This window comes from Cibotium barometz, chromosome 5 (genome assembly GCF_041138505.1).
Source record: "Cibotium barometz isolate CiBa-2024 chromosome 5, ASM4113850v1, whole genome shotgun sequence".
NCBI classification, from domain to species: Eukaryota; Viridiplantae; Streptophyta; class Polypodiopsida; order Cyatheales; family Cibotiaceae; genus Cibotium; species Cibotium barometz.
In genome coordinates, this window is record NC_141050.1 from 58,254,180 (window position 1) to 58,281,378 (window position 27,199).

Below are 27,199 nucleotides of genomic sequence, written 5' to 3' on the forward strand. Positions count from 1 at the left end.
TCTCTTAGATATTCACGTCATGATTATCTTTTGAGGTAGCTCATTTGTGAATGGTCCAACCAACCGAAGGAACATTGTTGTTCAAGAGTGTCACCTCGAAATTAAGGGATAAGTAAAAAGGTTGAACGTGAAAAACAAGAGTTATTCATGCCATGAATTACTCAACCTCTGGGTAACTAGAGGTTCTATAAATTAAAATTTAGCCTTATAAAACACCTTTTCATGCACTCGAGATCCGGGAAGATCTTGGGAGATGAAGTTGCTCCAGAGGATAGTACATCCAATTACCAAGGATCTTCCTACCAAAGGAGTATTGCTTTTAGAAGACAAGTTCATATTTTTTGTTAAAACATGACTGTGTTGTAGAAAATGTAGTTCAGGAAGAAGCAAGAGTTACCTTTTTCCCCTGTCCCCCAGACCCCTCCAGAAAAGAAAAACCAACCCCCCAACACACACACACACACATGCAATCATCCTCCCAAGGAGCCCCCCTCTCACTTCACAAAATCTTACCTCTATGAAGGGTTGCTATCAATTTTCTCTGATGTATCTATATTTTACCAATCAAAGGATCCTATTCTAGATACCCTGACAGTTGACATTTATGAAACACAGGTACCTGGCTCCAGAATACCTTCATTATGGCACAGTGAATGAAAAGACGGATGTGTTTTCTTTTGGAGTTGTGCTTTTGGAAATAATTTCTGGAAGAGCTGCAATCGATGGCAGTCGGCCACAGCAGGAAAAAAGCCTTGTTCAGTGGGTAACGTACCATCCAGCCCAAACATCAAGAGATTACTAGCAGACTAACATACAAGTCTCTCTAATCTGTCGTCTTTTATGTTTGAACTTTTAAAACTCTGGAATTGTTCTAAAACATATCATTTTTAGTATAATCTGAGGCTCGTCTTTCCTTCATAGCCCTTTGTTGCTGGCATGATGTTGTATGAATGAATCTTCTGTTAGAATATCTTCTTTGTAGTTTAGAAACAAGTTCACAAATTATTGGACTGTTGTGAAGACAAAAATCTGTTAAATTGCATTTTAAGTTCCTGATACACCTTCAGAATTTTTAGTATGATGCAGTAAAATTCTTCAGTGGAATATATGCTAATAGAAACGCAGGGGTAGGTAAACTCCAAACACTGTTACTCAACTGCCTCCTGGGAAAGATCAGGTGGTGGAGAGCAATGCTTGGTGCATATAGATGCCTAGCTGCCATTTTGTTGATTCAGCATTGCATTTGGAATTGGAGAGACTCACATGATTTGGTGTGTTGTGGCTGCTCATTGCCAATTTCAGGTTAGACATGGTTTGTATTACTTGGGACTCTATTGCTTGGCTAGCCAAATATGGTCCTTACAATTTCCAAATAGGGTGTGGACTCAGACCTGTTCCTCAAGGTTCATAGAGGGGTATTTTATAGATGCTCTATCCAGAAAAATCCCAAATTTACACTTCGTATGTCCCCGCGGCACGATGGACGCTTATTCGGATTTCATTGTGAGTATCACAGCTTGGCAGATTTGTAGGACTAGATGCATAGAGACTGTGGGATGGCACTCAGACCTATGTACTCAGTCGATATGCATCATTTGAGTAGATATTATACATACTCTTAGTGGGTATGTATCCAGGGTTCTTCAAAATCTACACAAGTGGGGCGCACTGCCTTGCTTAGGGAATGGGATTATGGGATCCCCCAAAAAAAGAAAGATTATTCAATCAGTACACATGAGGATGAATGGTTTGTTTCCAGGATGGGATGGCTTGACATGGAATTTTTTATGGAATTCTGGGCTGATCTGAACTTTGAAGAGACCAGTTTTTTCTCACTCGAGGCCCATCACAATGCTGATTGCGTTGTACAAGATCCTAGCTATAATAGTGGCTTTGAGGATTACACCACTGTTGGAGAAGATTGTCCCCCTTGCGAGATTTCTAGCACGAGCAGGCGCAACACGCATAGGCTGCCACAACAGGCTGGGCAGCCTCCCCTTTCCCAACTCAAACACATAAAACATGAAAATGATTTTAGGAGATTAACCCCTCCCCCTCGATGCCAGTGATGTCGCCTTTTCCGGTGTCTCTTCCAAGATAGTGTAACTTGGAGTGATGGCCAGAAGATAGTCAGTGAAGCCAAGCGCCTTTGAAGCTGAGTTTTGGTGCTACCGGAATGCGTCAAGGCGGTGCTGCTGCCTTTCGTATCCATGGGGGTGACATCGGTTAATGCAGAAGGCATCAATATTATGTTGATTTTTGGGAAAGCCCCAAAAATTGAACATTCTCGGCTCTTCAATTTTGCTCAATTTTTATGCCGATGGCCAATTTTTGAAAAAGCCCCAAAATGTGAAAAGTGCAACGATTTTTGTAAAACCCCCAATTTTCTTCTGATGTTGTAGCTTTAATTTGATGATTTTTGCTTTGAAAGTAAAACCCCCAAAATTTAAGATTGCAGGACCATGATTTTTCGAAAGCCCCAAATTCGCATTTGCAGGTATGGTTTTGTTGCTGTTGATGTCGTGTAGGCAGTGTATGTCCTGGCGATATTTGAAGAGTATCCCACCAAGCAACAGCTGCAGGTCGTCGAGCAAGAGCGGCAGAGAAGCTCTGGCTAGTGAGCAGCAGCGACGAGCGCGTGCAGGTCGGGATGTCGGGGCTTTAAATAGTCCTTTTAATTAAGCCTTATAGTAAGGCTTATTAAAGCCTTTGATTAAGGCTTATTAAAACCTTGAATAAAAATGACGAGCGAAAATGGCAAACAGAATTCACCGATGGGAGGTCCGAGGTGGAGATAGGTTTTGCAAGGCGGCAGGCTGTGCTGGATGTGGATGTGGTTGTGCAGTAGGTGATGGTGACGAGCAACCAGCAGAAGGGGCAAGCTCCAAGCGGACTGGCGAAGGAGGAGGTGAACTGGTGATGATGGGCGTTCACAGGCGGCCAGCTCGTGGTAAGCAGGCAGCAACAAAACCCTAAACTGCTAAACTCTAAAAGCCTTACTCCGATACCAATTTTTGGTAGAAACAGTTGGTGATTGGGACACAGCTATGGAGGATCATAAAGCTCCATGGCTATGGATTGCATGGGGGGGGGGGGAAGATAATGCTACAGAGAGAATTTCCACGACTCAAATGATGATGAGATTGATCTAAAATGAAGTACCAGCCCATGTATATATAGGCCTTTCCCAATACCATTTGACCTTTATTTAATGCATGCTTATCCACCCTAAGTGGCGATTCACATGCAAACACACACACATGCACTTAACTCTCTATAAGAGTGTACACACACACACACATGAAGCTCCAATTTCCCAACAAATCCCCCCTCGGAGCAAAGGTGGGAGTGTGATGCACGAGCAGGCGCAACACGCGTAGGCAGCCACAGCAGCCCCCCCTTTCCCAATCCTGACACTCAATCATAAAGGTTGGGGGATAGGGGAGGCCTTAGCATATATATATGTATATATATATTCATTACAGGATATTTTGTGCATATGGGATAATGCAGCCTACGGTATCGAAGGCTTTGCGGAAGTCCACAAAGCAGTAGTATATCCTTCTCTTCTGTGCCCTGCCCTCTTCAATAAGTGCCCGAAGTGTCAGTATGTAATCCAAGGTAGTAAATCCTCTCCTGAAGCCAGCCTGTCCATGTGCTCGATGACCATGCCTCACTACCCATCGGCTCAGCTGCGACTCCAATATAGAGCCATATAATTTGGCCAAGTAATGACCAATCATGATCGTCCTGTAGTTGCCTGGTACTATGGGGTCCCCACTCTTAAAGAGTGGTACAATGATATGCTCTGTCCAGCTTGCCGGGAAACCCTCACAACTGGCACGATTAAACACATGTACGATGAGCGGAGCCAAAGTGTCGCGCGCATATGAGAAGTGCTCTCCAACTAGCCCATCATGATCCTGTGCCTTTCCGTTCTGTAACCTGTCTATCGCATCTAGCACCATCCGCATAGTAAAAAAGGTGCTGCTAGCCGGTCTAGCTCCCAGTGGAGGAGGGGTGGGGGCTGTCCTGGTGCATCATATAGCTCTCTAGCATAAGTATGCCATGCCTCAGGCGCAGTAATCGGAGTACCCTCTTCCATGCCCTCTTGCTGTCCTTCCCCAGGAAGAGTTGGTAGATCTCCTCCTCTAGCTTAGCCAGGTAGGCTCCTTTCTTCCCCCGCACAAGGCGCCGAAAGATCATCCTGGCCTGTCTATGCATGTGAGTCCCAATGAGCTGTGCTCGTGTCTCACGACACTCATCATCATACCAACTGTTCTGTGGGGCAGTGCTGGGGGGGGGGGGGGTGGAAGGGATCATAGTGCAGAGAGAGAGAGAAAGAAAGAAAGAAAGAAAGAGAGATTGTATTAACGTCTATGAAAGACCCAAAGGGTGTATTAGACAAAAAAGCTGTTACATGTGATCCATGAGTAAACTAAATGTCAAGTCAACATGAAAATGAAAAAAATAAGAGTAGCTGCCGAAAGGATAGGCTGCGGAACCACCTCATGTGTCCAGACTCATAACGTGAGTGTGAGAGAAATTTATTAACATCCGTAGAAGACCAAACAAGCACACGAGACCAAAATCTGAGTACTGAATGGGAGACATGGTCCAGAGACACCAGACCTAGCTGGGAATATGGATGTATGTATTGTTTTCCATTTGTTTAATTTACACCTCCAGTTCCGGTCTGAAATCTACAGCTATTGTCCGCTAACCTGCTCCGAGAGAGGCTATGCAATCATTTTGCAAAAAAGGTCAATTAAGAAGAAAAAGTTATCTTGATGAAGTTGCTTGGAATGTTTGTGTAGGCTAAATATCTTGAGAAAAGCAAAGCAACAGGAAAACTGGTCGATCGACGACTGACAAGTGTGAACATGTGCGAGTTGAAGTGCATGATGCAGGCTGCTTTTGATTGCATAAAGTTCATGCCGGAGGAACGACCAGACATGGCAATGGTAAGGTTCTCAACTGCCACAGAGCTCACTTCCAAGTTCTTAATCCATCAAAATTTTCATCTTTTAATTGGAAATGTTTGTCGGTCACACATGTGCATCTAGAATTTTATATGGGCATTATGGACTTTTAATTTAGATACACGTGCAGGTAGTGAGACTACTCAATTTTCAAGGGGTATGCAGTGACAAAGAGTAAAGTCATGGTGGCGGTTTTAATATTCCTGTCATGCTTCCATGGAGTTAATGTTGACTTGTTTGATTGTTACAATTCGGTTGTCATTCTCAAGCTTTCCTAAAGGCCGAAGATTGTACATCGATCTGTGAAAGAAAGGGGCTTTAAGCAGCTGAAGGGAAGACACAGGCTTTGTAACTTGAACAGACACATAAACGCATGCTGGGTAACATCACAGAAATGCACATGGTCTATGAATCCTGACAACTTGAGCTGAGATGGTCTTTGCTAGTAGATAGTGACTACAGTTCATGGCCTCACTCGTGGGCTTTTGCAAAAGGATGGCATGTTTGATGTGCAGCTACTGTACCTTAGACCACAGGTCTACAGCTTTTCACAGTTGGAACTTCCTGCCATACAAGAGCTTTGAACAGCTTCGGGTGGCAACGTCTTAAAAAGTTTTATAATTATCAGGTTCAAGAGTGGTATGCTCAGAACTAAATTTTTCTATCAAATTAGGGGATGTATGTAAAAGGCCTTCTTGGAGTCATTTGGGGTTCGATGTCATCCCTCTCATGGAAATTTTTTTGGCCCTTCCACCACTTTTTTTTTTTTAAGAGAACAAAAAAGATGAAGTTATACAGAAGAGCCACTGGATGGGGCTTTTGGGGTTTAATATGTTATCCCTCTTAAGATCTCTCTTGATTTTATTCGTACACATTTACGATTTATCTGAAGCTCCTTTGCTCTGAAGCATGTGACAATATCAATGGCATTTTGTGTGCTTGACATGTTGGAACATGTATAAGATGGAACGACAGCAGTCCAAATCGCACATAAGAGTGAGCCATGTATATTTATTTAAAACTGTTATTTATTTTCCAAGTTTGATGGTATGCTGTTGTACTGGCCATACCTCAAGTGGTGACTATCATTCCACGACACGATGATGCTTAAGCATGTCTGCATGCATATAATTTGGAAGCCAGGTGGTAGTGCATATTTGTGTGCTTGAGCATTTCTGGTTTTCATGTGCGTCATTGTGAGGGAGTTTTAGAATGTATTTGACCATTCTATGCATTTCAAGGGTCTTTAAATGCAGGCTGCCAAATATTGCAATGGTAAGCAATTTCCCAAGTGCTAAAAACACACTAGTAAACTTTTGAACTGTGTGTGGATGATGAACACGGATGCCTTTGAAAGATGGTGTGCATTACAAGTTCTTAAAATTCCCCTGGACAATATTCCCCCACCACAATGTTGGCACGTGGCTCAACCAATGCAACAGCACACCATTTAGAGAGGATGGGAAATTTCACTATGTGGCTTAACCAATGCCATAACTTGCCTTGCGCATGTATATTGTCGTTCAATTGAACTCCTCATTGCAATGTGAGACAAGGTAATGCCATGGTTGATCTGAGTTATAGAGGATCCATGCACTAGATTCTTTGCAACATGGTTTTGTTGGTGTTGAATTAGAGTCGAAGCAGAGGTTATTAAATGCATTGAAGCTCTTTGGAGGTATCTACAAGGGTTCTCCAAGCAATGAGTCGTACAATGGGTGAGGCTTGCATGCGCCGTGTTCTCCCCATCCAAAGATGAACCTAGAGGAGGGTTCATGTGGACGAGGTTAGTTGTCGGTGCATGCGCCTGTGCGTGCTATGAGATGCACGATGTTTTTAAAAAAAAGTTGATGCCCTTAATGATATATGCAGGTGATGTGAATGAGCAATGGACCAAAGATGTGCCACATGGATGTACTCCTCCAAACTCAAAAGGTTTCTCTAACTCAACTGATTTCTTTGATTTTCTTTACTTCTTTTCTCTGACATTTACTCGACATCTCTTTCCTTGAGGAGACCAATAGATTGTTGATGCATGGTGGCGGACTTTGCCGATAACCGGAACGGATCTGGGCGGTCTCTCTTGCTCCGTTGATTTGGTGGTATCGAGCACCTAGGATGGAGGCATTTTTCAAGAGGTTCGTACTGAATTGAGGAGTGTTCATGTGATGGGCCGTATAATGGGCCAAGCTTACATCTACCATGGTCCCCCTATTCAGAGATGTATCTGGATGGTTATCGATAATGAGGCTTAGTGCAGTTGCTTAAGATTCTTAGTGCCTATTGCTGCTAGATGTGTGTACTAAATGCAAAGCCATGTGTGTCTTACAAGTGTTATGCATGGGCAGGGGCTAGAGTTGTGTCAGTGTAAAAACTCCTTCGGGTGAAAACTCCAATACACCACTTTCTTTGATACTTATGTCTACTTTCTTCAACTCTTTACACATGGTTTAGGGTAGCAGATTGAGTATTCATGTGTAACGAGGTTGGCCGAAAGGTCCTTTGTGTGAAAGAGGTTGGGTTGTCCATGAGAATTAAAGAATTTGGAACACCCAGTATGGCATGTACATTGGTAAACCGGGAGCTCTAGGTGGCGTGTCGGACATGGTTGTGCATGGGCAAGGGCTAAAGTTGTGCATGTATAGAAGCTCCTTCAAGCGAAAACTCCAATATACCACTTTCTTTTAACACTTATTTGTTTGCTTTCTTTGACTCTTACACATAGTTTGCGGTAGGACATTAAGTGTTGATGTGTAATGAGGTTGGTCGATAAGGCATTTGTGAATGAGGTTGGGTTGTTTATGAGAAATAAATGATTTAAAACACCTAGTATGACATGTATGTTGGTAAAACCACAAGCTATAGGTGGTGTACCGAACATGGCTGAATGGATTCTTAAGCCTCTTTTGAAGTGTTAGTGGATAATCGAACCTCTTGCTTGAAGCATGGCATTGTCGGTGGAAAGAACTGAAGCCACACAAAGTTGGCACAGCGGTGGGATGAAATTTCAGATTGTCGGACAAATGCTAACCTTAGCATGCGGAGTTGGCGGAGTTGTATTGGCCTTTGTGGGCATCTCTACCCTACTTGATTAGCATCTCTAATCGAACCTCTTGCTTGAAGCATTTGTGGGCATCTCTAATCAAACCTCTTGCTTGAAGCATGGCATTGTCGGTAGAAAGAAGTGAAGCCACACAAAGTTGGCACAACTTGGGGATGAAATTTTGGATTGTCGAACAAATGTTGACCTTAGCATGCGGAGTTGGCGGAGTCGTATTGCCCTTTGTGGGCATCTCTACCCTACTTGATTAGCATGGTTGTAGGAAAATTTTATGCCTTGGAGGAAGACGTAGAGCCCAATTAATGGAATCACCATTTTATGTGAAGATTTCTCTTGTGGTGTATGGATCTGAATGCTCCATAGGATGTGCTTTAGATGTCCATTTGATTGGGCATAATGGAGAATTATCTCGTGGGCATCTTCACGAAGTCCTTGTGTGTCGTGTGCGGATGGAAGGCTAGGATATAAGAATATAGCACGATGAAGATGCCAAGTGAACTGGTCCTTCCCAAGGCCCTCGATAAAGATAACACAGTTCTAATACGTAGAATAGTACTCTAGCTCCACTATCTCATCCTCAATCAGCTCTCACACATAATGATACTAAATCTCAATGTGCTTCGTTCGAGAATGAAACACAAGGTCCTTGGCAATAGCCATGCAACTTTGGTTGTCATATTGTAAGACTGTTGTCCCTCTAATTTGAACTCCCATGTCCACTATAATCTTTCTCAGCTATACCGCTTCACAAGAAGCAAAACAAGCTATCTTATGGTCAGCTTTTGTAAAAAAAAAGTGCCATTGTAAGATGCTTCTTGCTGGTCTAAGAGAAAGCACCGAAACTGAGCAAAAAACAATATCGAAAAACTTATTTCATAGAATCATAATCTCCTATCCAATTTGAATCAATAACCCATAAAAGTGTCACTTGCACTGTAAGTGATGCCCTACTCAAGAGTATCTCTGATGTACGTAAGTACTCGCATCCCTTGCTTCCAATGATTCTCTCGTGGCTTGTTGTAAAACCTACAGCAATTGTGAAACTGATATCAAGTCTAGTATTAGTGAGAAAAATTAAACTCTCCACCAACTTCCTATACTTCTTGATGTTTTCTAATTGTGAAGAATCTTTTGCAGAAAGTTTCATGTTCACCTTCATAAACATTGACATAGGTTTGCAGTTGGTCATCCCAAATTCTATGAGAATCTCCAAAGCATACTTCTACTGTGATATGAATATCTTGTGTGACTCTTGCTAGAGCTCAATCCCCAAATAGAAATGCACAAAACCGAAGTTCATCATCTCAAACTCACGGCTCAGCATATCCATTGTGTGATGGACCATTTCTTCATTGTCACCTGTGATGTTTAAGTCATCTACATACAAGCCAACCAAAGCAATCTTGCCATGCCTTTTTGGAACATACAAATTAGTATCTGAAGCACTTCTAGTAATTTGAAAAATTGGTCTATCTTGTGATACCATGTCCTTGGGGCCTGTTTCAGCTCGTATAATGCCTTCTTCAACCTGCAAACTTTGTTTTCTGATCCAGGCATCTCAAAACCTGGTGGTGGCTGAGCTACATTAACATGTTCGTTCAGTTGACATCCATGTGAAAAATTGGCCACTAATTATGAGCAACCAAGGCAAGTAGTTGTCATGTGAGCTATGGAAGCAAAGGTTTCAACAAAGTCGAAACCCTTCACCTGTGAAAAACCCAATGCAACCAACTAGCTTCGTATTTTTCAAGTGAGCCATCAGCCATATATTTAGCTTTCCAAACCCATTCGGTATCAATTACCTTTCTGTTTGGTGGTCGGTCAACTAGCTCCCATGTGTTGTTCTTTATGATGCTCTCATACTCATACTACATCGCAGCGCTCCACTTTGGATATATTAGGCTTCATCCAAGGTAGCTAGCTCCTTCACTGTTCCCATTATCTTAGCCACATCAAGGCCATATTGACAATGAGATCAGATGCTCTTCTATTCTCCTTAATCCGCATGGTCCATCCACTGAATATTATGGCATCTCAGGTACTAGGTTGTGCTCATCAAAGAGCTGATGTGTCCACTTTGGAAGTGGCTTTCTGTGTGGTGCAGTAAGTAAGATGGTGTGGTATGTGAGAGTCTTCATCCTCTGAAAACTCCTTAAGAGTAAATTCAGCTGGTGGGTTGGGCTCATGGTGGATTATTGCTCCGGTTGATGAAAGAGTGGATGGACCTATCTTCTCCACTGAAGTGTGGCTGCTCCACAAACACATCTTGGCTAGTGGTTATCTTCTTCACCTCTGGATCATAGAGCCAATAAGCCTTTGACTCTTGATTGTATCTAAGAAAGATACACTTCTTTCTTTTCGTCTCAATCTTCTTCCTACGGATGCATCTGATATATGTACATAACATTCATAGCCAAATGTTTTGAAATGAGACACTAAAGGTTTCTTACTAGAGTAGGCCTCTTATGGTGTGATACCCTTGAGCGCCTTTGTGTAGCTTCAATTAAGGATGTAAATTGTTGTGCTTACTGCTTCAGCCTATAAATTATCTTATAACCCTTTCCCTTTTGGCATGCATTGAACCATCTCTATGACGGTCCTATTACAGTGTTCAATAACAATGTTTTGTTGATGTGTGTGAGTACTGGTGAGTTGGTGCTTGATGCCATTCTCCTTGCAGTAGCTATCAAATTCTATTAAAAGGAATTCTCCTCCTCAATCTGTATAAAACTTTCACCTTCTTTCATATCTCATTTTTCACAAGCTTATACTATTGTTTAAACTTACCAAAAACTCAAGCCTTATCTTGAAAGAAATAAACCCACATCTTCCTACTATAATCACATCAACTAACAGCATAAAGTAAGAAGATCCTCCCAATGAAGTAGTAAATATCTTGCTACCACAAACATCAGCATGTGCTAGCTCTAGAGGAGTCTTTGCCCTATTGGTGCTTTCTTATGGAAATTCTTTGTGCTATTTCTTGCCCATCATGCAAGCTTTACATGGTTCCTAAAATTCTAAAAATGTAGGCAAATTAGTAACCATTCCCTTTTCTACATATCCTTTAGTACTACAAATCCAATGTGACCAAATCGCTTATGTCAAAGCCTACTCATGCTCTTATCTATGGTGATTGTAAGGGCACTCAGCTCATACATATTATTGTGTCTTACTCCTTTACCGACTATCTTGCCCATAGTATCTAGAATTTTTGCTTCAGTTTTCTTGAAGCGTACCTCAAGCCCACGATCTGTTCATTTTGCAACAAAAATGAAAGCAAGTTTCTCTTAATTATTTAAGATACATGGTGCACATTTGACAGCTTGTTCTCTTCACATGTAGCTTGCACAAAAGAGATGGTTCCAGAACCTTTGGTTGGACATTTAGCATTATTCCCTATCCATGAATCATCACAACTCGAGCAGCCTGAGAGCAGATGAGCATACCTTTTCAATGGTGACCCAAAGTTCAAGCTCGATCTTGATATTATTAACTAACTCCTTTACCTTTCATGAAGACTTCAGGGTGCCGTTCTTCTTGTTGACCTGCTTCTTTCTATAATCTTTGATAGTGTGATCCTTCTTACCCAATAATAGCAGCTCCCTTGAAACTTCTTCTTCTTTAGCTTCTTCTTCTTGTCATCAAAAAATGTTATTTCTTTGCCTTTAGCATGCTGAAAATGTAGCATCACCACCATTGCGGGTCTTCAGCTGTATCTTCTCCTCAAGTAACATAGCACCAAATTCCTTAAATGATAAAGGTAGTACTCTAACCTAAGTGTTTATTATTATAACCAAGACTGTACTTTTGTGGAAGAATTCGGATACACCTTTAGGCTAGTTCCTCACTGCTCTTTGTAATCCCCACAGTAGCCACTTGATCCCACTGATTTTTGATCCGCATGATAAAAGCTTCAACAGCTTCTCCCTCAGCGAACTTCTCAACTGCAAGCTGGTTCTCTAGGTTTTAAATCTGGTCTGATTTCGGGTCTCATTTTGATTCCTCGGTATGGTCTAGGCCTCTAATATCTTAGTTATGTATTGAATCAAAGTAAAAACAGACTCACTTATGCTGGTGCAATGTCATAAAGTCCATGAGCATTGTGTCTCTTCCATGCTTGAAGAAGTGTCTTATCTCATGGAAGTGTGTTTGCATTGTGGTTGGGGTCGAGGATTACCACTAGTTCTGCATCCGTTTTTAAAACAGTTTCTAGAAGCTCATAAGAGTCTAGAATGGCGTTGATTTTGAATTTCCAGAGTTTAGTTTGTCCCAGTAAGCTTTCCTTTTGTGAAGGCTAGTGGACGAATGCACATAACTTAGCAGTAGCAACAAAAACAACCAAGGTAAAAGCCATCACTCCTAGTATTCTATGCAAAGAAAGACTGGAATTTATGTATAATTTTTTCTAAAAGAACCTAAGCTCTGATACCATATAAGAATATAACAAAGTAGAAAGATAGATAGCAAAACAAAGTGCAATCGACAATGCAATAGCTAGAGAATGGAGAGAATTTAAAAGTATACGATAGATACAATGTGATGGTGTTGTCCACTCGTGCACTGTAGAGCTTAGATGGCAATTTAGGTAGACTCTGGATGAAATACTAAGTGTATAGGGTGTGGATAATCATAAGCATTCCATAGCTTGTGACAACTATGTCCATATATAGTGCTGCAGGTGGTGTGGTAGGCATGTATATAACACGGGCGATTAACGTGTCATAGACACGGCCATCCTCAAAATGCAACCAACCGACCACACTGCTCACTACTAATAATGAACCCATATCATTGGGCCGAGGGCTCCTACCCCTAGACCCAAGAGATTATGAGGCATAGACACAGCCGTCCTCAAAATGCAGCCAATCGACCACACTGCTCACACTAATAATGAACACATATCATCGGGTTAGGGGCTCCTGCTCTAGGACCCCCACTAGGGGGTTGTTGGCTCTGCTTGGACCCCCTGGCCATCTCCTAAACATCAATGATTATTATAATAATGATCCCATCGGTGCCTACTCGGTGCCTACTCTAGGGTTCCCACACCAAAGAGACGTGTACCAATAGCTTCTCCTCATAATGAGGGCCTTCACAAATGTACACCAAACATAGATGTGAGATACATGCTGAGAGATGGGCATTGAGTGTATCCTAACATAAGAGTCATTTGTGAGTGTGCGCAAGAATTGTTATTCAGGGATGGAAAGAGGGTTGGATTTATTATTGATGCGGCTTGCAAGAATGGGATACCTTCAAAAAAAACCCAAATGTACCAAGCTCTACCCTCCGTAGTGTGGGAAGTTCTCTACCCACTCATTGGGGACCCAAAATAAGAAGTAAAAATAAACATGAAATTTACCACAATCACATGGTATGGTTGATGGACTACTTATCGACCAATGGTGCATCGAAGTTGATATTTGATAGCTCCACTTGAAGGTAGGCTTGTTGGTTCCTTCTGCTTTTCCACTTTCTTGCACATCCTTTTTTTGGTACTCAGCTTGGTGTTCTGCTTCTCTCTCTCTCTCTCTCTCTCTCTCTCTCTCTCTCTCTCTCTCTCTCTCTCTCTCACAGGATTGGAGTGTAGAGATGATAGATTTAGCAAGGGAGGGTGGTTGGCTATGGATTCAGTAGGCAATGGCACTGCAAACGACGACAATGGGAGCTCATCGAGGTAAAGGCAGCGGCATGGCAAGGTGAGGACATGCAAGTAGTGTCAGTGTGGCCTCTGGATATGCATGGAGAGGAGAATGAAGGCTCTGTCAATGAATGCTAGCTCTCCATGGAAGGTGTTGACATGGAGGCAGTGGGTGAGAGATCTGCTTGCATGGTCACTAGGCCTTTTTTTTGGCGGGGCTAGTGAAAGAGAGGCATGTGTGTTGATAAGGCCTACATGTCCACGTGGCCACCGTTTTTTTTTAAAGATGCATACGTGTTGCTAGTGTATAGATTTTCATGGTTTTTTTCCCCTGTTTTTTCACTCACGCTCAATCTTGGTCTCGCTCTTGCAAGTTCTCGCAATGTTTTCTTTTTCTTTTTTTTGCTAGTGTTGTTTTCCTGCACTCACTCTCGTTCTTTCTCGCTCTCTATGCGCTTTTGTCAGACTTGTTGGACAAGAACGCCTCGATCCACAAGATGATAAGTCTTTTCAAATTTTTAGTTTATTTTCAAGGGCTAGTTACCTTTACAAATGTAAATGTGTTTGGTTTCCCAATCATGACCAGCTTTACATCTCTCATATAAGGCCTTTCAAGGGTCATGGTTGATGACCCTCTTCTCTTAAAATGCATCACCATGAAGGTGTGGTGGAAGCTTAGGCCGAAGTTCTGAATATCTTCTTTGCATTCTGAAGGATGCCCAGCTTTAGCTGTGTTCTCGCCCGTGTGTTCCCGTCCAACAAGCTTGACCATGAGACTTGTGTCTATGAGTGGTGGGCTTCCCCAGCCTTCGAGCAATCCTTAGTGATTATGCTGACACTAGTACCACTATTATCCAAGATTACAGAGACCGCCATTTCTTTATAACGACAGGTAACACGATATTCATTGCCTTGCTTTTAAAATAGTGTCCTTGTTTGTTCATGGGAACTTTCGGTTATCCTTGGAGGGAGAGTGCCCATTGAGTCATCCTCTATTACATCTAATGCGGGGCTTGGGTGATTTGGTTCTGGAGGAAGAGGCTCTGGAAACTGACTCTTTTGTGGCCTCTTAAGAATGGTTATAGATTTGGTCAAGGCCTTGGGCAAGCATTGAGTTTCCCTCATTAGTTCTTTGATTGGCTCTAGAATGGAGTTAGGGATCTTGTTAGGTAGGGTTATTTGTTTGTACTCCACCACTTCTCTAGTTCAGCCTACACCTTTCTCACAAGCTCTTGGACTTGTTTTTTCTCTCTCTCTTCAACACAAGGTTGGGATACTCCTTGAGTTTCTTTAGAAGGTTTTGGTAGTGAATGGGTTACTTCTCCTTGGGAAGAGTTGGTTTTAGCGAGAGATCACTCGTTGTCTCCTACAAGGAAGGCAACTTCAAAGCTCTCATCCAAACCACTTTCAATGGTCATAACATCATCATTCTCTTTAAAAATTGTTCGTGCATTACGCTTCCACATGCTCTTCAATGTTTCTCTTTTGAACATGGTAGGCTCGCGTCTATGGGCTCACGCCTATGGGCTCATATCTAGTTGGGTTCACATCTTGTGGGCTGACGTTTGGTTGGAATCACATCTATGGCTCACGCCTATTGACTCACGTCTCTTCATGCCTAACTAGGCTCATGTATTTTTTTATATAAATAAGCTGAGAGATTTTGATTTTTATGAAATAGGCATACTTGGGTATGGATTCTAAGTTGTGCATGGGGTGCTAAGCATTGGCCAATAATTATACATTTAATGCTTTAATAATTATAAAGAAGAAGGATTTTTATTAGAATTATTGGTACAAATTATATGAGAGGAAAATATTTATAGAACATGAGTAGTTGTGTCCTTACAAGTCTTCAAGGTAATTTTAGTTGGTTGGTATAATATAAGGTTCACCTACCTCTAACAAGTCCATAGTCATTCATACCTGGCAACGATGAGGCAGTGTTTCGGTACTCGTTGACGGGATTTTACTAGACGCAAAAAGCCTATACACCACTTAGGGAGGACCAAACTAGCTAGTCATTTTCCAAGGTCCCTAGATATTTTGCTCTTACACAAGAAATTTATCCAAGTGTTAAGGATGAAAAATTGAGTGTAATGTCCAGTGTAAGAGTGTGCAGGTATATTACGTGGTGTGTAGGTATGCCATGCACCACATGGGATTCGAAATCACAAGATGATACACAACCGTTCGCAATATGGCACCAAAATTCTATTTTGCATTAATTAATTACTTGAAGAGAAGGAACCTTAGAAGTTGAATAAACCTTAGGTTGGGGACTTAGCATGAGGACCTTAGGGAAAAAAAAATCAAATTCTCACCTTAGCGCCCCTGCTGCCACACACCCCAATAAAACTAGATAAATTATGGTACGTTGTTTGGTCTTTTCTTAACTCCCCAATAAGACTAGATAAATTATGGTACTTTGTTTGGTCTTTTCTAAATCCCCAATAAAACTAGATAAATTATGGTACTTTGTTTGGTCTTTTCTAACTAGGCGCACAAGAAGTGGTTCTTTGGGGCCCCACTAGCACAAACCACCCCAAAGATGCAAGAAAAAGATTAACACTAATGATAATGCTAACAACCAAAATGAAACATAATGACAAGACAAGGAGTTCATCGAAAAGCTCATATGATAATCCATTAGATAGAATGCCAAAGTCACTTGCTATTTCAATCATTTTTAAGAGGAAAACAAGATGCCAAGATCGGAAGAGAGAGCCATTTGAGAGAGAGTATCTCTAAGATCTTATTGGTAAATAGAAATAGCATTATTTATATGAGCACGTGAAGTGCATGCAGGAACGTTTCAGCCTGCAAATTAACTTTTTCACATTGAAAGTTCCCAAAAAAAAAAAAACCTTTGAAAATCAACCAATCTAATGAGTTTCTATTTTCTAATAATTCATCACTCTAGTGAATGGCAAGACAGTCAAAAGGTGCCAAGGTTAACACTAGAAACGTCTTTTTGCATGCGGTAACAATAGAGCTTCACAACCAACGCCAAAAGCACAAAATGGTGTGAAACAAATATTAAAATAAATGTACCCCAACCATTGATTAATTATTAAAGAGCAAGACAATATCTTTGTTAAATTGAAATTGAGAATTAGGATTAAAATTGGGCCTTGGGCTGTTTAAGACAGCATCAAAAACTTAAACAAGGTAAAAGACTGGTGGCCTTTAAGTACCCACTCTCCATGCATTAGGAAAGGACAAAATCCTAACGGAAAGTCTCCCTTTCACTGTTTGTTTCAAGACAAGCCCAATAGAGCAGAGCTACTGCTATATTTGCAGGCCTGGATACAGCACCACAAAACTCTCTCTCTCTCTCTCTCTCTCTCTCTCTCTCTCTCAAGTTGAAGCCACCCCTAGAAATCACCAAAGAGGCTCTTCTTCCATGAACCCTAGCCCTAAATAGCAAAGCCACCATCGGTTGGGAAACCCTAACCCTCATGCATGCACTATGCCACTGTTTCCAGCCTCAAATTACGCCTTCTCTCTCTCTCTCTCTCTCTCTCTCTCTCTCTTTCGTGGACAGAGATGCCCACACAAGACGTCGACATTGAATGAAGCCCTTTACGCAGGTCTTGAGGATATGATGATGAGACCTCTCCAACAGCCACCCTAGTTTCTCTCTCTCTCTCTCTCTCTCGTCTGGGGGTGGCTACATGCCAAGGATGTTTGGCGGCATTCTCACTCCGAGGATGGCATTCGGTACATCGAGTAACACAAAGGATGATGCATAGTAGCTAGCATATGGGGTGATATACATGCACGGGGGAGGGCAGCTGAGGTTTGTGGAGGGTAGCAGGTACATGTGTGAAGGGGTTCTGAATATGCATGCAATCATCAAATCTAGCAGCAGCTGCCCACAACCACCTTCAAAAGAGTCTGCACGGTGCACAGCTTCAAGTAACACCTTATAGCCGTGACCATGACAAATGATAAGACAGACTCCATTACCTAACCCCCAAGCCAATGGATGGCTTTCAAGTACGAAGAGAGATTCCCATGTGAGTTCAGCTCAGCGCTCCAAAAACACCAGTTCATAATGTATTTTTACTGATTCAAACTCAACTGTACTTGTTGGAATTTGACAATTCCTTTATTGTCAAGGAACAAAAAAATCAATGAAAGGGCCTAGAAGGAAAATTGGATGGGTTTTGCCAAGAAAACAGACTTTTTGAGACGAAATATATATGGAGTCTGTCTAGCAAATGCAGGAAGATTTCTCTTTTCTAGAAGATAGAGGAAGAGTCTTAGTCAAAAGGAGAAGAGATTGGGAGACAGGCTTGAAAGCTAAAGATTTCATGAAAGATCCTTCAAAAGGAAAATGCCTCCTCAAGATAGAGAACTCAATATCTACAAAAGTACATGCCTCTAAATAAAGAACTCAATGTCTCCCGTCAATCCTGTCAACTCTAATGAAGCTGGAGGGTGGAGTGGCCAAGCATAAGACTCGTTACCGTCAAACAATACACAAACTCTACATCAGCCAATTCTCACAACTGTTTCATATGGGAATGCAGTGAAGGCCTTCATCTGTGCTTATACTTCAGGTTGACATTCCACCTGCTAGAAATTCGATAAAAAAAGACCCCAACAAAACTGCTGGTCAAAGTCATCAGTTCATAGCACACACCCACAAAACAGCACTTAATTGCAAGCCTCCCATGTCTCTCTTTTACGGCAAACATTTAGCTAGGGTTGCACGATCCATTACCTGCAGTCCTAAAGGGATTTGACAGTAAATAGACCTGCACCTTCTGACTACATTGAGGATATGGTCTTGTATCTACCAAGGCCGTTTCCCACGGGCACAATTAACTATGCCTCAAGCATTAATGGTAGATTATTCTTCACATTCTCACCCATACTAGCTGAGATCATGGTGCCATGGTGACCAAGTTATACTCGCAATTTTCCAATTGTTCCAATATTAGCACACTTTAGATTGAGATGGCCAAGTTGCATTTAATGCAAATAGCCAAGCTAAACTATGCCCTCTGTAAGAAAAAACACGCATAGAATGGCTAAAATCAGACCATTGAAGCATCACGAAAGATCATTGCAAAGTCATTCTCAGCTAGCAATTCAATCTGTGACAAATGATTTGACAGTGTGATACAAACCTCGTATTTGTGATACAAAAACCCAAAAGCAAGTGGGTGGCCCATTTACATGGAAACAAAGGTAAATAATAGCTATAATAGTTTCCCTGCAACCAGCATCCCCACACCACATGCTTGGCAAAGTCAAGATTGCTTTTACAGATTAGATGCATTTGATCACATCCTTTTTCTGTGGGTATATCAACCCCATGTCTGGGATTATAAAATTTAACAACCCCTTACAATGAAGAGCCAACAGTTACAAGCCTAGTTGAGACTCTACTACTTACAAAATTTCAACCTGAAGCAAAAGAACCGTGTCGAATTTGGAGACATCGTGAAAGTGGACAAGCCCTGTGTTTTGAAATCTTATATTTTCTCTTGCTTATGCATGGAAAAGGTCAATTTTGGTACACGGTGATAACCTCATTGCTTCTGCAGAGACTCCTCACCGACAATGAACGGTCTTCCATACGACCAGTCCACCAGTGGGAAAGCTTCTGAACCATGCAAAATCAGTTTTCAAAGTACTTCTCAATAGCATACCAATCCCCATGCCATTAGAAACTTAACTATAATCCTTCTGTTGATCAGCTTTAGCCCGGTATCAGGGTGAATTCAAAAACCTAAGTGTACACCAGCATGAGAAAGCCACTTGCTGTTTCAAAAAAAGCATGGCATTTCAACATGGCTTGAAAAGGGATTTCTGCTATCGCATGACCGTTTCCTTCACGTAACAACGCCCTCCACATCTGCAAATCCAGCTCCGATCTTATCAGCAATAGCCGTCTCGTACTCACACAGCTAGAGGATCGTAGCAAATATGTACTAAAAAGGTCTTACGTGTATTCTAAATGTATATTGAGAAACCGAGGGTTCTCCCTGCTCTGCGAGAGGGTAATAGAACCAGAGATTAACTGATCTTGCCTCACCTCTATGGGATCATAAATGTAAAGAACTGTCTGAAAAAGAAAGCAGGAAACAAATCAACAAAACAAAAAATGTGAAGAGCCAAACAGGCTGCTGACAGCAAAATGAAAAGAATGATCCCCAAACCTACCTGTTGCCAATGTGTAGGAGTTTCTTCAGGGGCTGTTGATAGCACTATTCGATTTGGTGCCTCCGCCCGTTTCCTTTTGTGAGGTACACCATTGCTATGAAAACCACCAGACAGGCTGCTGTCCATCGACGATTCTGATTGTGTGTCACTTGCAGATGGTGTAGAACCACTAAACGTGACATCAAACCACATAGCAAATCCATGAAGGGATGCTGTCATACAAAATAAACTGCATGAGCACAAAAGCAGCTATGAAACATCCATTTGAACCAAAAGAGCAGCACATTACAATAGCAAGGGCATTATCCCTACAGTAATCAATTGATACTAAGCCTCCTTTTTACGATGTACCAGCCCCTTCTCTGACCCCACTTCTACCTATGATGTCTGCTTTAGCACTTGTCAACAGTATCACAAAATACCTCTGTAAGACAATGTAGCAGAAGACATTTGTGGAACTTTGAGAAGTGATAACACTAACAAGCGTTTAATGCTACATTTCTCACAAAAGGTTATGCTCCAAGGCAAGGAAAATGAATGTCTAGGAATATCTGCACCATTTGCAAGTCTCAAAACATGGACTACCCGAAGATGATCAAAACATCCACACATCAACTTGCATTGATTCACGATTTCGAACTAAGGGCAAAAATGCATCAAGCTTATACTTCTGTCAAGGAATGCTCCAACAAGGTAAAGGGTACTGTAGATTTATGCCCTTTGGGATGCTGGGAAAAGTGTGGTGCATCCTCAGAAATGGCATATTTGCTCAATCAAAATACTTAGATGCCTGAAAACATTTCTATGTGCACCCTTTCTAGGCTATGAAGGGCCGGTGTCTTCACCACAAAATTTTCCAGCTTTTCTTGTAGTCCTTAAAAGCATAATAAAAGTGCCTATTGTGGATAATAGGTGTGCTCTTAATAGGCAAGGTGTTACAGCATGCTTATGTACCTACTTCAATGAGGTTTCTTTATAAATTATGAATGTCTTCCCCAAGGACACAGTCTAGCAGTAAGGGGTAGGGATAACTGTGGTGCACCACCTCTAGATGGAAAGCTACAAAGCTATGCTTCAATATAACATGTCCTAAGGCATGGTATGCCATAGCAATGATCTATGTGATGCAATGTCTCGATCCCTTTTCTTTCAGGTCAAAGACATATCTATAATACAATTCAAATGTAGTTGTATGTGATTGAGAAACCGATGAGAGCTCCCTTCACTAAACAAAATAGATTTCATTTGGTATTTGAAACATGAGAAATCTGGACAGAAATTTGTTATACCTGTCATCATGGATGGCACACTGAAACTTGAAGTTACAGATTCCAACTCTTGCACTGTGATAGTATTGCAGTTGATATGCTTCACCTGAAAACAGACATGAAAAACTAATGTTGCTTTAAGTCCTGCAAAACATGTCTTTTCCAGCTATATTCTTGCAGGTCACCACAAAATCTGAACAGATGATACCGAAGTTCAAAATGGGATGATACATTTTGTCATATTAAAAGATAGCCCAAGAGCTATTGCTTTTAAAAAAAAAGCAAGAACCTTATTGCTTTGAAACATGACAATTGCATACTCGTACTTCACCCCCATACATAATACAGTACAAAGAGTACAATCTTTCACAACTCCCACAAAGGTGAACCAGTAGGGGTTATGGGGGGTCATGGTGTTTGTTCATGACCACGATGTTTGCTATAAATGTTATTTGTTTTTTAAACCAGGTACAAGTAGTAGTTTCATGCAATTGGTAAGGTAATGTCTTTGCTTTCAAGCAGTGTTTCTACATTGGTGATTACTCTTTTGTCTTCAACATAAGCATTACTTCAGTGATTACTCTTTTGTGAATAGTAATGTCTTTGCTTTAAAGCAGTGTTTCTACTTTAGTGATTACTCTTTAGTCTTCAACATAAGGATGTATGTCGAGCAAATAGATGTATTGTATGAATAATGGATGTTACATTGACCCAAGGTTCAAACGCACACAAATCATTTCCAGCTGAAAAATATATAAAATCACATTTTTATAACCTCTCTAGGTAGAAAGATCCACTTCATGCTTGATCATTTACATCCTCTCTCAAACTTTAACAAAGAGACACTCATATATTGTTGGCAATTATCATTATTGTTACATGAGTGATAGCGGAAGCACTTTAATGGCAGCTAAGGCGTGCATTAATTACTGATTCGGAAGAGATTAGAGAATGAGAGAGAAAAGACGTAGAGAGCTTCGCACGGTACACAGTTTGGGGTCCCAATTACCCACTTAAGGGTCCCTACAATTGCCGGTGTATTTGCTTATATTGCTGCAAGAGAATGAAGTACAAAAGATGGGCAAATCTGCCCTAGCCAGAGACTGACCTGAGATGGAGGTTTCCCATGGAGAAATACACCTTGTGCCTGCCCAGGACCATGATGGACAGCCCTCTAATGCAGGCAACTAATTCCTTAATGAAGGCTAGCATGTTACTACAACACGGTTTGAAGCAAAATGCTCAGCACTCCCTTCACATGCTGCATTTGATGCTCACAGGATTGCCCTCTGGCTGCTGATTCTCAACCCAAGAGAGATGGGGAGGAATGAATGAGAAAGGCTGATTTCTGGGCCGTTATATAGCCAGTTTTCTACTGGCCAACCAGGCCGACTGGCATAAAATGGGAACTTTAGTCTTTCTATTCTCTCATGCAGGGCATGTCTAGTCCGCCAGCCTATAGCCACTTATGCAAGAGACTAACATTTTCAATCTCTTTTCCCACCCACCTTTGAGTTTTGGTGTAGGTCAAGAGACTAACATTTTCAATCTCTTTTCCCACCCACCTTCATTCTTCTTCTCCTCTGTTTCCTGTCAACTCAAGCCCATTTCTTGGGGTCCTCCACAAAAACATTTTTCAAAAGTTAGTCATTTATGTTTCTGAAACACACAGTTCAAACCTTTCCCTACCCCTCTAACCCTTTTTTCTCCTGCCTCCCACCTTCATTCTTCTCCTCCCCTGTCACTTGCACGGAAGCCCCGTGTCTTCTTTCACACATGTAGATGCAAAACACAAACAGAAGATGGCGAGAAGAGAGAGAAATAGCTGTGTTTTCAGTATATTCATAATGTACAAAAAGGGTACAATCTTACCAAGCCCTAGGCTGCAGGTATTCTTGACTCCAAAAAGCCCTCATCTAAGGATCCAATCCCTAAAGGGCTGAAAGCCTACCTAGGTCTTAAAGTCTCTCCATACGCAAAGGACCTGGCCGACTTGCTGCTGTCAGCTAGGAGCAAACTTACCCGACCTACTGTTCAAAATCTGTGCCAGCCAGCTACAGTAGCTACAACCCGACAACCCTCTTGTATTGCCGGGGTTCTTTTGCATACACTTGAGCCCTAATTCATCTGTGTTCATACTGCCTTTCAGAGATTAGCAATGAGATTACCATGTCCATGTCATGCACATGGCATCCATTTCTGCTAAACCTGATGACATGATTCCAACTTCTGACCCTGGATGATTGTCATCATCCCTTTGTCTCCAATGGACTCCCAAACTTGTCATCCTTCCCTACCTCGCAACATGACCTCCATTTCTTCTAAACTTGATGACGGGATTCCAACTTCTAACCCTGGATGATTGTCATCATCCCTTTGTCTCCAATGGACTCCCAAACTTGTCATCCTTCCCTTCCTGGCCACCTTTTCACTGAAAACCTTGCCCTCTCTCCAGTTCTACTCCAAATCAGATGAAGATCTCTTCCACTTTGTCCCCTTCCCTTCTTGCCCTATCCCTAAACACTTTCTTTGGTCTTCTTTTCCTGAGTATTGAGTCTAGCACTCTCACTCCACCCCTTGGATGGTCATCATCCCTTGGAACCATTTTCTTGAAAGCCTTTCCTAGTATGCCCCAAGTGGCATCCGACTCACATGGCTACCTGTAAACGGAAGGGCAACTGTACACCGAAAATCCTATCAATCATGAAATCTGAAAATACATATAAGCATGCAAGATATAAAGATGATAACAACACTGCACAGTACACCACACTAGGGGCCAGAAGATGGGTTGACCCCCCCCCCCCCCCCCCCCCCCCCCCCTCTTTACGGTTAGATTACCAAAAAAGAGTCTGCTTCCGATACAACTTTGCGGGTGCCCAAGGTTCACCATTGGTTGCACCTGTTTCTTCCAATACAGTATGAAAACATATCAAAACAATTCACAAGCTCTGAGTTGGACACTCCTCCTCAGAAACAAAGAGCATTCCCGGCATAAAGCACATGCAGGACAACCATGGACAGCCCATAGCACTCCCGCATCAGCCCAGGACAGCTCTTCTTCATTCTCTTTTACCTGTTACGTTCGCAAGGTAGGTCGACCAACCTTTTAAGGCTGTTACAACAGTCAACTAGCCCTCAGAAACCCTAAAACAGGTCATACAACAGTAGTCTATGCTCCAAAAGGCCACCAATCAGCAGATACCCGCTTGTACCTCAAAAACGATCAGCCTTCTAGCCTCCCGGACAGTCAACCAGCCTCTGTATATGACTGTTATCAGCCCACCAAAGATTACAGCAGCTTGAATACCAGTCGACCAGCCTCTCTAGCCGTTTACAGCTTGCCAACATTAATAGAAGCTTGCATGATGATTGGACAGCCACCGTCTTCCACCTGGATGAGATTTCACGCGAGAAAATCCACCAAACCTGCTCTCCAGTAGGTCGACCAGTCCTCAGCCACCCCAAAAAGCCGGCGCCTACCCCAGAACTGGAGTTTTCTCCCATAATAGGGCTTCCCTAGTGAAAATAGCCCACACTTGTGCTTTTCTAGTCCAGCAGGGGGCGCCTACCATCTGTTGGTTCAAATCTAGCCCGATGCCCACCTTATGGCTGCCACATGTATTAAAATAGTCCTTCACAATGTGAATACCTTATAAGTTGTCCGGCCACTTATAAGTGTGTATATCTGCATCCATAATTATTAGTACATGAAACCATAAAGCTGTAAATTGGGTTTTTGGGTACACTTACCACCTGCAAAACACATGTAGACCACCGGCCAGTCCCAAACAGGTATGCACATACACGTCCACAGGGTGCTCAGGCGTCCCCGGCCCCATGGACAACACAAATCTCAAGCATTGTCCAGGCAAACAACACAAGTCATCCAAAGATAAAATCAAAGTCATGCATGCACATGAGTGCAGCTAGACTGGAAGAAACACCCATCTGCTCAGTTGTATCCGATAAAATGTCCAGGGCTCGTGATCCTTCTGAAACGTTCCCAGAACATAAATACAGAAGATCTCCAAGATAGCTAGTCCCAAAGAATTACATCATGTCAGGCTCCATGAGCCATACATGTACACCATGTCAAGCCCCAGAAGCCATACATGTACTATCGTATCAAGCTACACCAGCCATACATGTACTGTCTGTTGGTCATGTCCACTCCCGGCTAGTTCAGGTGTGAACCCAGCTTACTTACGGTCACTTTTTCCCTGTGAGTGACTGGACACATGTTTTTCCCCGTGTGAACACACTTATGTGTGTTGGGCACTTGACCTAGGCTTTTTAGTACTCACTTGTACTTTCATTTTCATATCATTATTGAGTACATCTTTTCCAGCACTCTCACGTATCTCTGTGCTTGAGGTTGTGTGTGTGTGTGTGTGTGCGCGCGCGCTTACAGTGTGTGTGTGTGAGAGAAGGGGCGACTGACAAAGAGCTACCCGTGCAGTGCCGCCTACTGCCCTTTGCTGCCTCTGCAGCGCCAGTTGTGTGCCGCCGATCGCCTGCACTCACTGTTCGCCTATCCAGCCTCTCGTCGTCTCTCCTGTTTCAAGCGCTTACTGTCAGTCCTCTTGCGGTGTGTCCTCCTTTCTTCTAGGTGCGACTGTGTGTGTGTGTGAGTGTGTGTGCGCGCGCCTGGTTTTTTTTAATCGTCGGGACTGTCCTGCCTCGTGCCCCCTGCTGCACGATTCAGTCTTCCCTGCCATACTTTTCCCACATCTCTATAGTGTCCTTTTGCAGTTCGTAACCTCACAGCCTCCTTCTGTCAATATCAGCCTGTTCCTTTTCACAGCCTTTCCCTTTCCGTGGTTCTATCAATGGTTTCAGCTTTAGATGTTTGTACATATGCCCGAAAAGAAAGATCTGCAGATGCTAAGCGCCGCCTATCAGAGCCGGCTTTACAAGATGATGCATTTACCTTGGAAGCTCAGTATGTGTTTGATACCCTTAAGGATGACTTTCAGCAGTCACGACAGGAATGGGGCAAACCGATTCCAGAGGTCACCTACAAATTGAAGTTGCCGTCCCTGGTAAATCCTCTCAGAAAGTTGTCTCAAACTGCGGTTATAATATTCTTTCCAGGAAGAATCCCTGCGGCCAGCGATGTCGCGCAGTGGATTAAGTCCATCCTTGGAGGATGCTTTGTAGAGGGAGTGTATTTTGCTTCCAGAGGCTTTTATGAGGTGCATTTATCAGATGCTTCATGCAAGCAGAGGCTTCTTGAGTTCTCTCCCCTGTTTTATGGGAGGCAAATGGTACATGCTATGCCCTGGTCCCCAAACAAGGACTATCAAAGTCTTACACGGCATCACTGCCCTGTATGGGTTGAGGTTGCAAACTTCCCGGACTATATACTCATCCCTCGCCCCACCAAGACTCCACCGACCTCATCGGTTTTCTTTACTACCGATATGGTATCTCGAGCTATACATAGGTTCCAACATGGGAGAGCTGAGGATCACACCGGCTTACAGGGTGAGCATTTCATTTATGCAACTGACACTCTCTCCTTTTATTGCTTACCTCTTTAACAAGGCTCTGGTAGAAGGTTTCACGGCTGAGTGGACGGTGCACACTATTGTACCGATCCACAAAGTTGGGGACATGTTGGACCCCGATAATTACAGGACTATCATGATTGGTCATACCTTGGCCAAACTCTATGGGACTATCCTGGAGGCAGAATTGAGCACACGCTGAGAGGGAGGGGCTTCATGCCCCTGGTCAGGCAGGTTTTCGGCGAGCCTTCTCTACTATTGATCACATTTTCACCCTGAGATGCCTGATTGACCAAACTCGCGCACAGAGACAGAGACTCTATTGCTGTTTTGTGGACTTCCGCAAAGCCTTCGACACAGTCCCGAGAGAGTGCCTCTTCCACCGCTTACAGACACTGGGCATACCCCCGGACATGATGTGGGGGATTTACAGATTATAAGAGCAAGTGTTTGGACCAGTTAGATGCCCAGGGGGACTATCAAATATATGATTGCTAGCACCATTGGTGTGAAGCAAGGCTGCCCTCTCTCCCCGACACTCTTTGGCTTAT

General features: G+C 42.5%; 2 protein-coding genes across 5 annotated transcripts in view; one reads left to right on the top strand and one right to left on the bottom strand.

Annotated features, from left to right (window-relative positions):
• Window positions 1-211: 211 nt before the first annotated feature.
• Window positions 212-5,749, top strand: LOC147638691 (serine/threonine-protein kinase BIK1-like). 4 transcript variants are annotated; one of them, XR_015265961.1, is made up of 4 exons: window positions 2,109-2,644; window positions 2,766-2,950; window positions 4,818-4,964; window positions 5,113-5,749. XR_015265961.1 is itself a non-coding variant. In XM_086798663.1 (3 exons), exons 1-3 carry the CDS (start codon window positions 605-607, stop codon window positions 5,258-5,260), a joined length of 315 nt encoding a protein of 104 aa, XP_086654789.1. In that variant the 5' UTR covers window positions 212-604; the 3' UTR covers window positions 5,261-5,749. The 4 variants fall into 4 exon arrangements, 2 of the variants coding, with proteins under 2 accessions (XP_086654789.1, XP_086654788.1); XM_086798663.1 differs by lacking the exons at window positions 2,109-2,644; window positions 2,766-2,950 and adding an exon at window positions 212-763 and having other exon boundaries at window positions 5,252-5,749; XM_086798662.1 differs by lacking the exons at window positions 2,109-2,644; window positions 2,766-2,950 and adding an exon at window positions 443-763.
• A 13,417-nt stretch (window positions 5,750-19,166) lies between these two features.
• The window catches only part of LOC147638692 (putative protein arginine N-methyltransferase 6), an 88,228-nt gene continuing 80,195 nt past the window's right edge, over window positions 19,167-27,199 (bottom strand). The window contains exons 10-13 of the mRNA XM_086798664.1: window positions 21,157-21,241; window positions 19,868-20,079; window positions 19,651-19,769; window positions 19,167-19,559 (exon numbers count right to left, since the gene is read on the bottom strand). Coding sequence (XP_086654790.1) covers window positions 19,517-19,559; window positions 19,651-19,769; window positions 19,868-20,079; window positions 21,157-21,241 — 459 coding nt within the window. The 3' untranslated portion in view covers window positions 19,167-19,516. The remainder of the gene's footprint in view (window positions 19,560-19,650; window positions 19,770-19,867; window positions 20,080-21,156; window positions 21,242-27,199) is intronic.

What these genes read in the sequence shown, in the direction of transcription:
- LOC147638691 (XM_086798662.1), top strand. Translation starts at nt 605, where the DNA reads ATGAAACACAGGTACCTGGCTCCAGAATACCTTCATTATGGCACAGTG. An exon ending in AAAAAAGCCTTGTTCAGTGG is followed by an intron (nt 764 to 4,817) that starts GTAACGTACCAT and finishes ATGTTTGTGTAG; the next exon opens with GCTAAATATCTTGAGAAAAG. An exon ending in AACGACCAGACATGGCAATG is followed by an intron (nt 4,965 to 5,112) that starts GTAAGGTTCTCA and finishes ATACACGTGCAG; the next exon opens with GTAGTGAGACTACTCAATTT.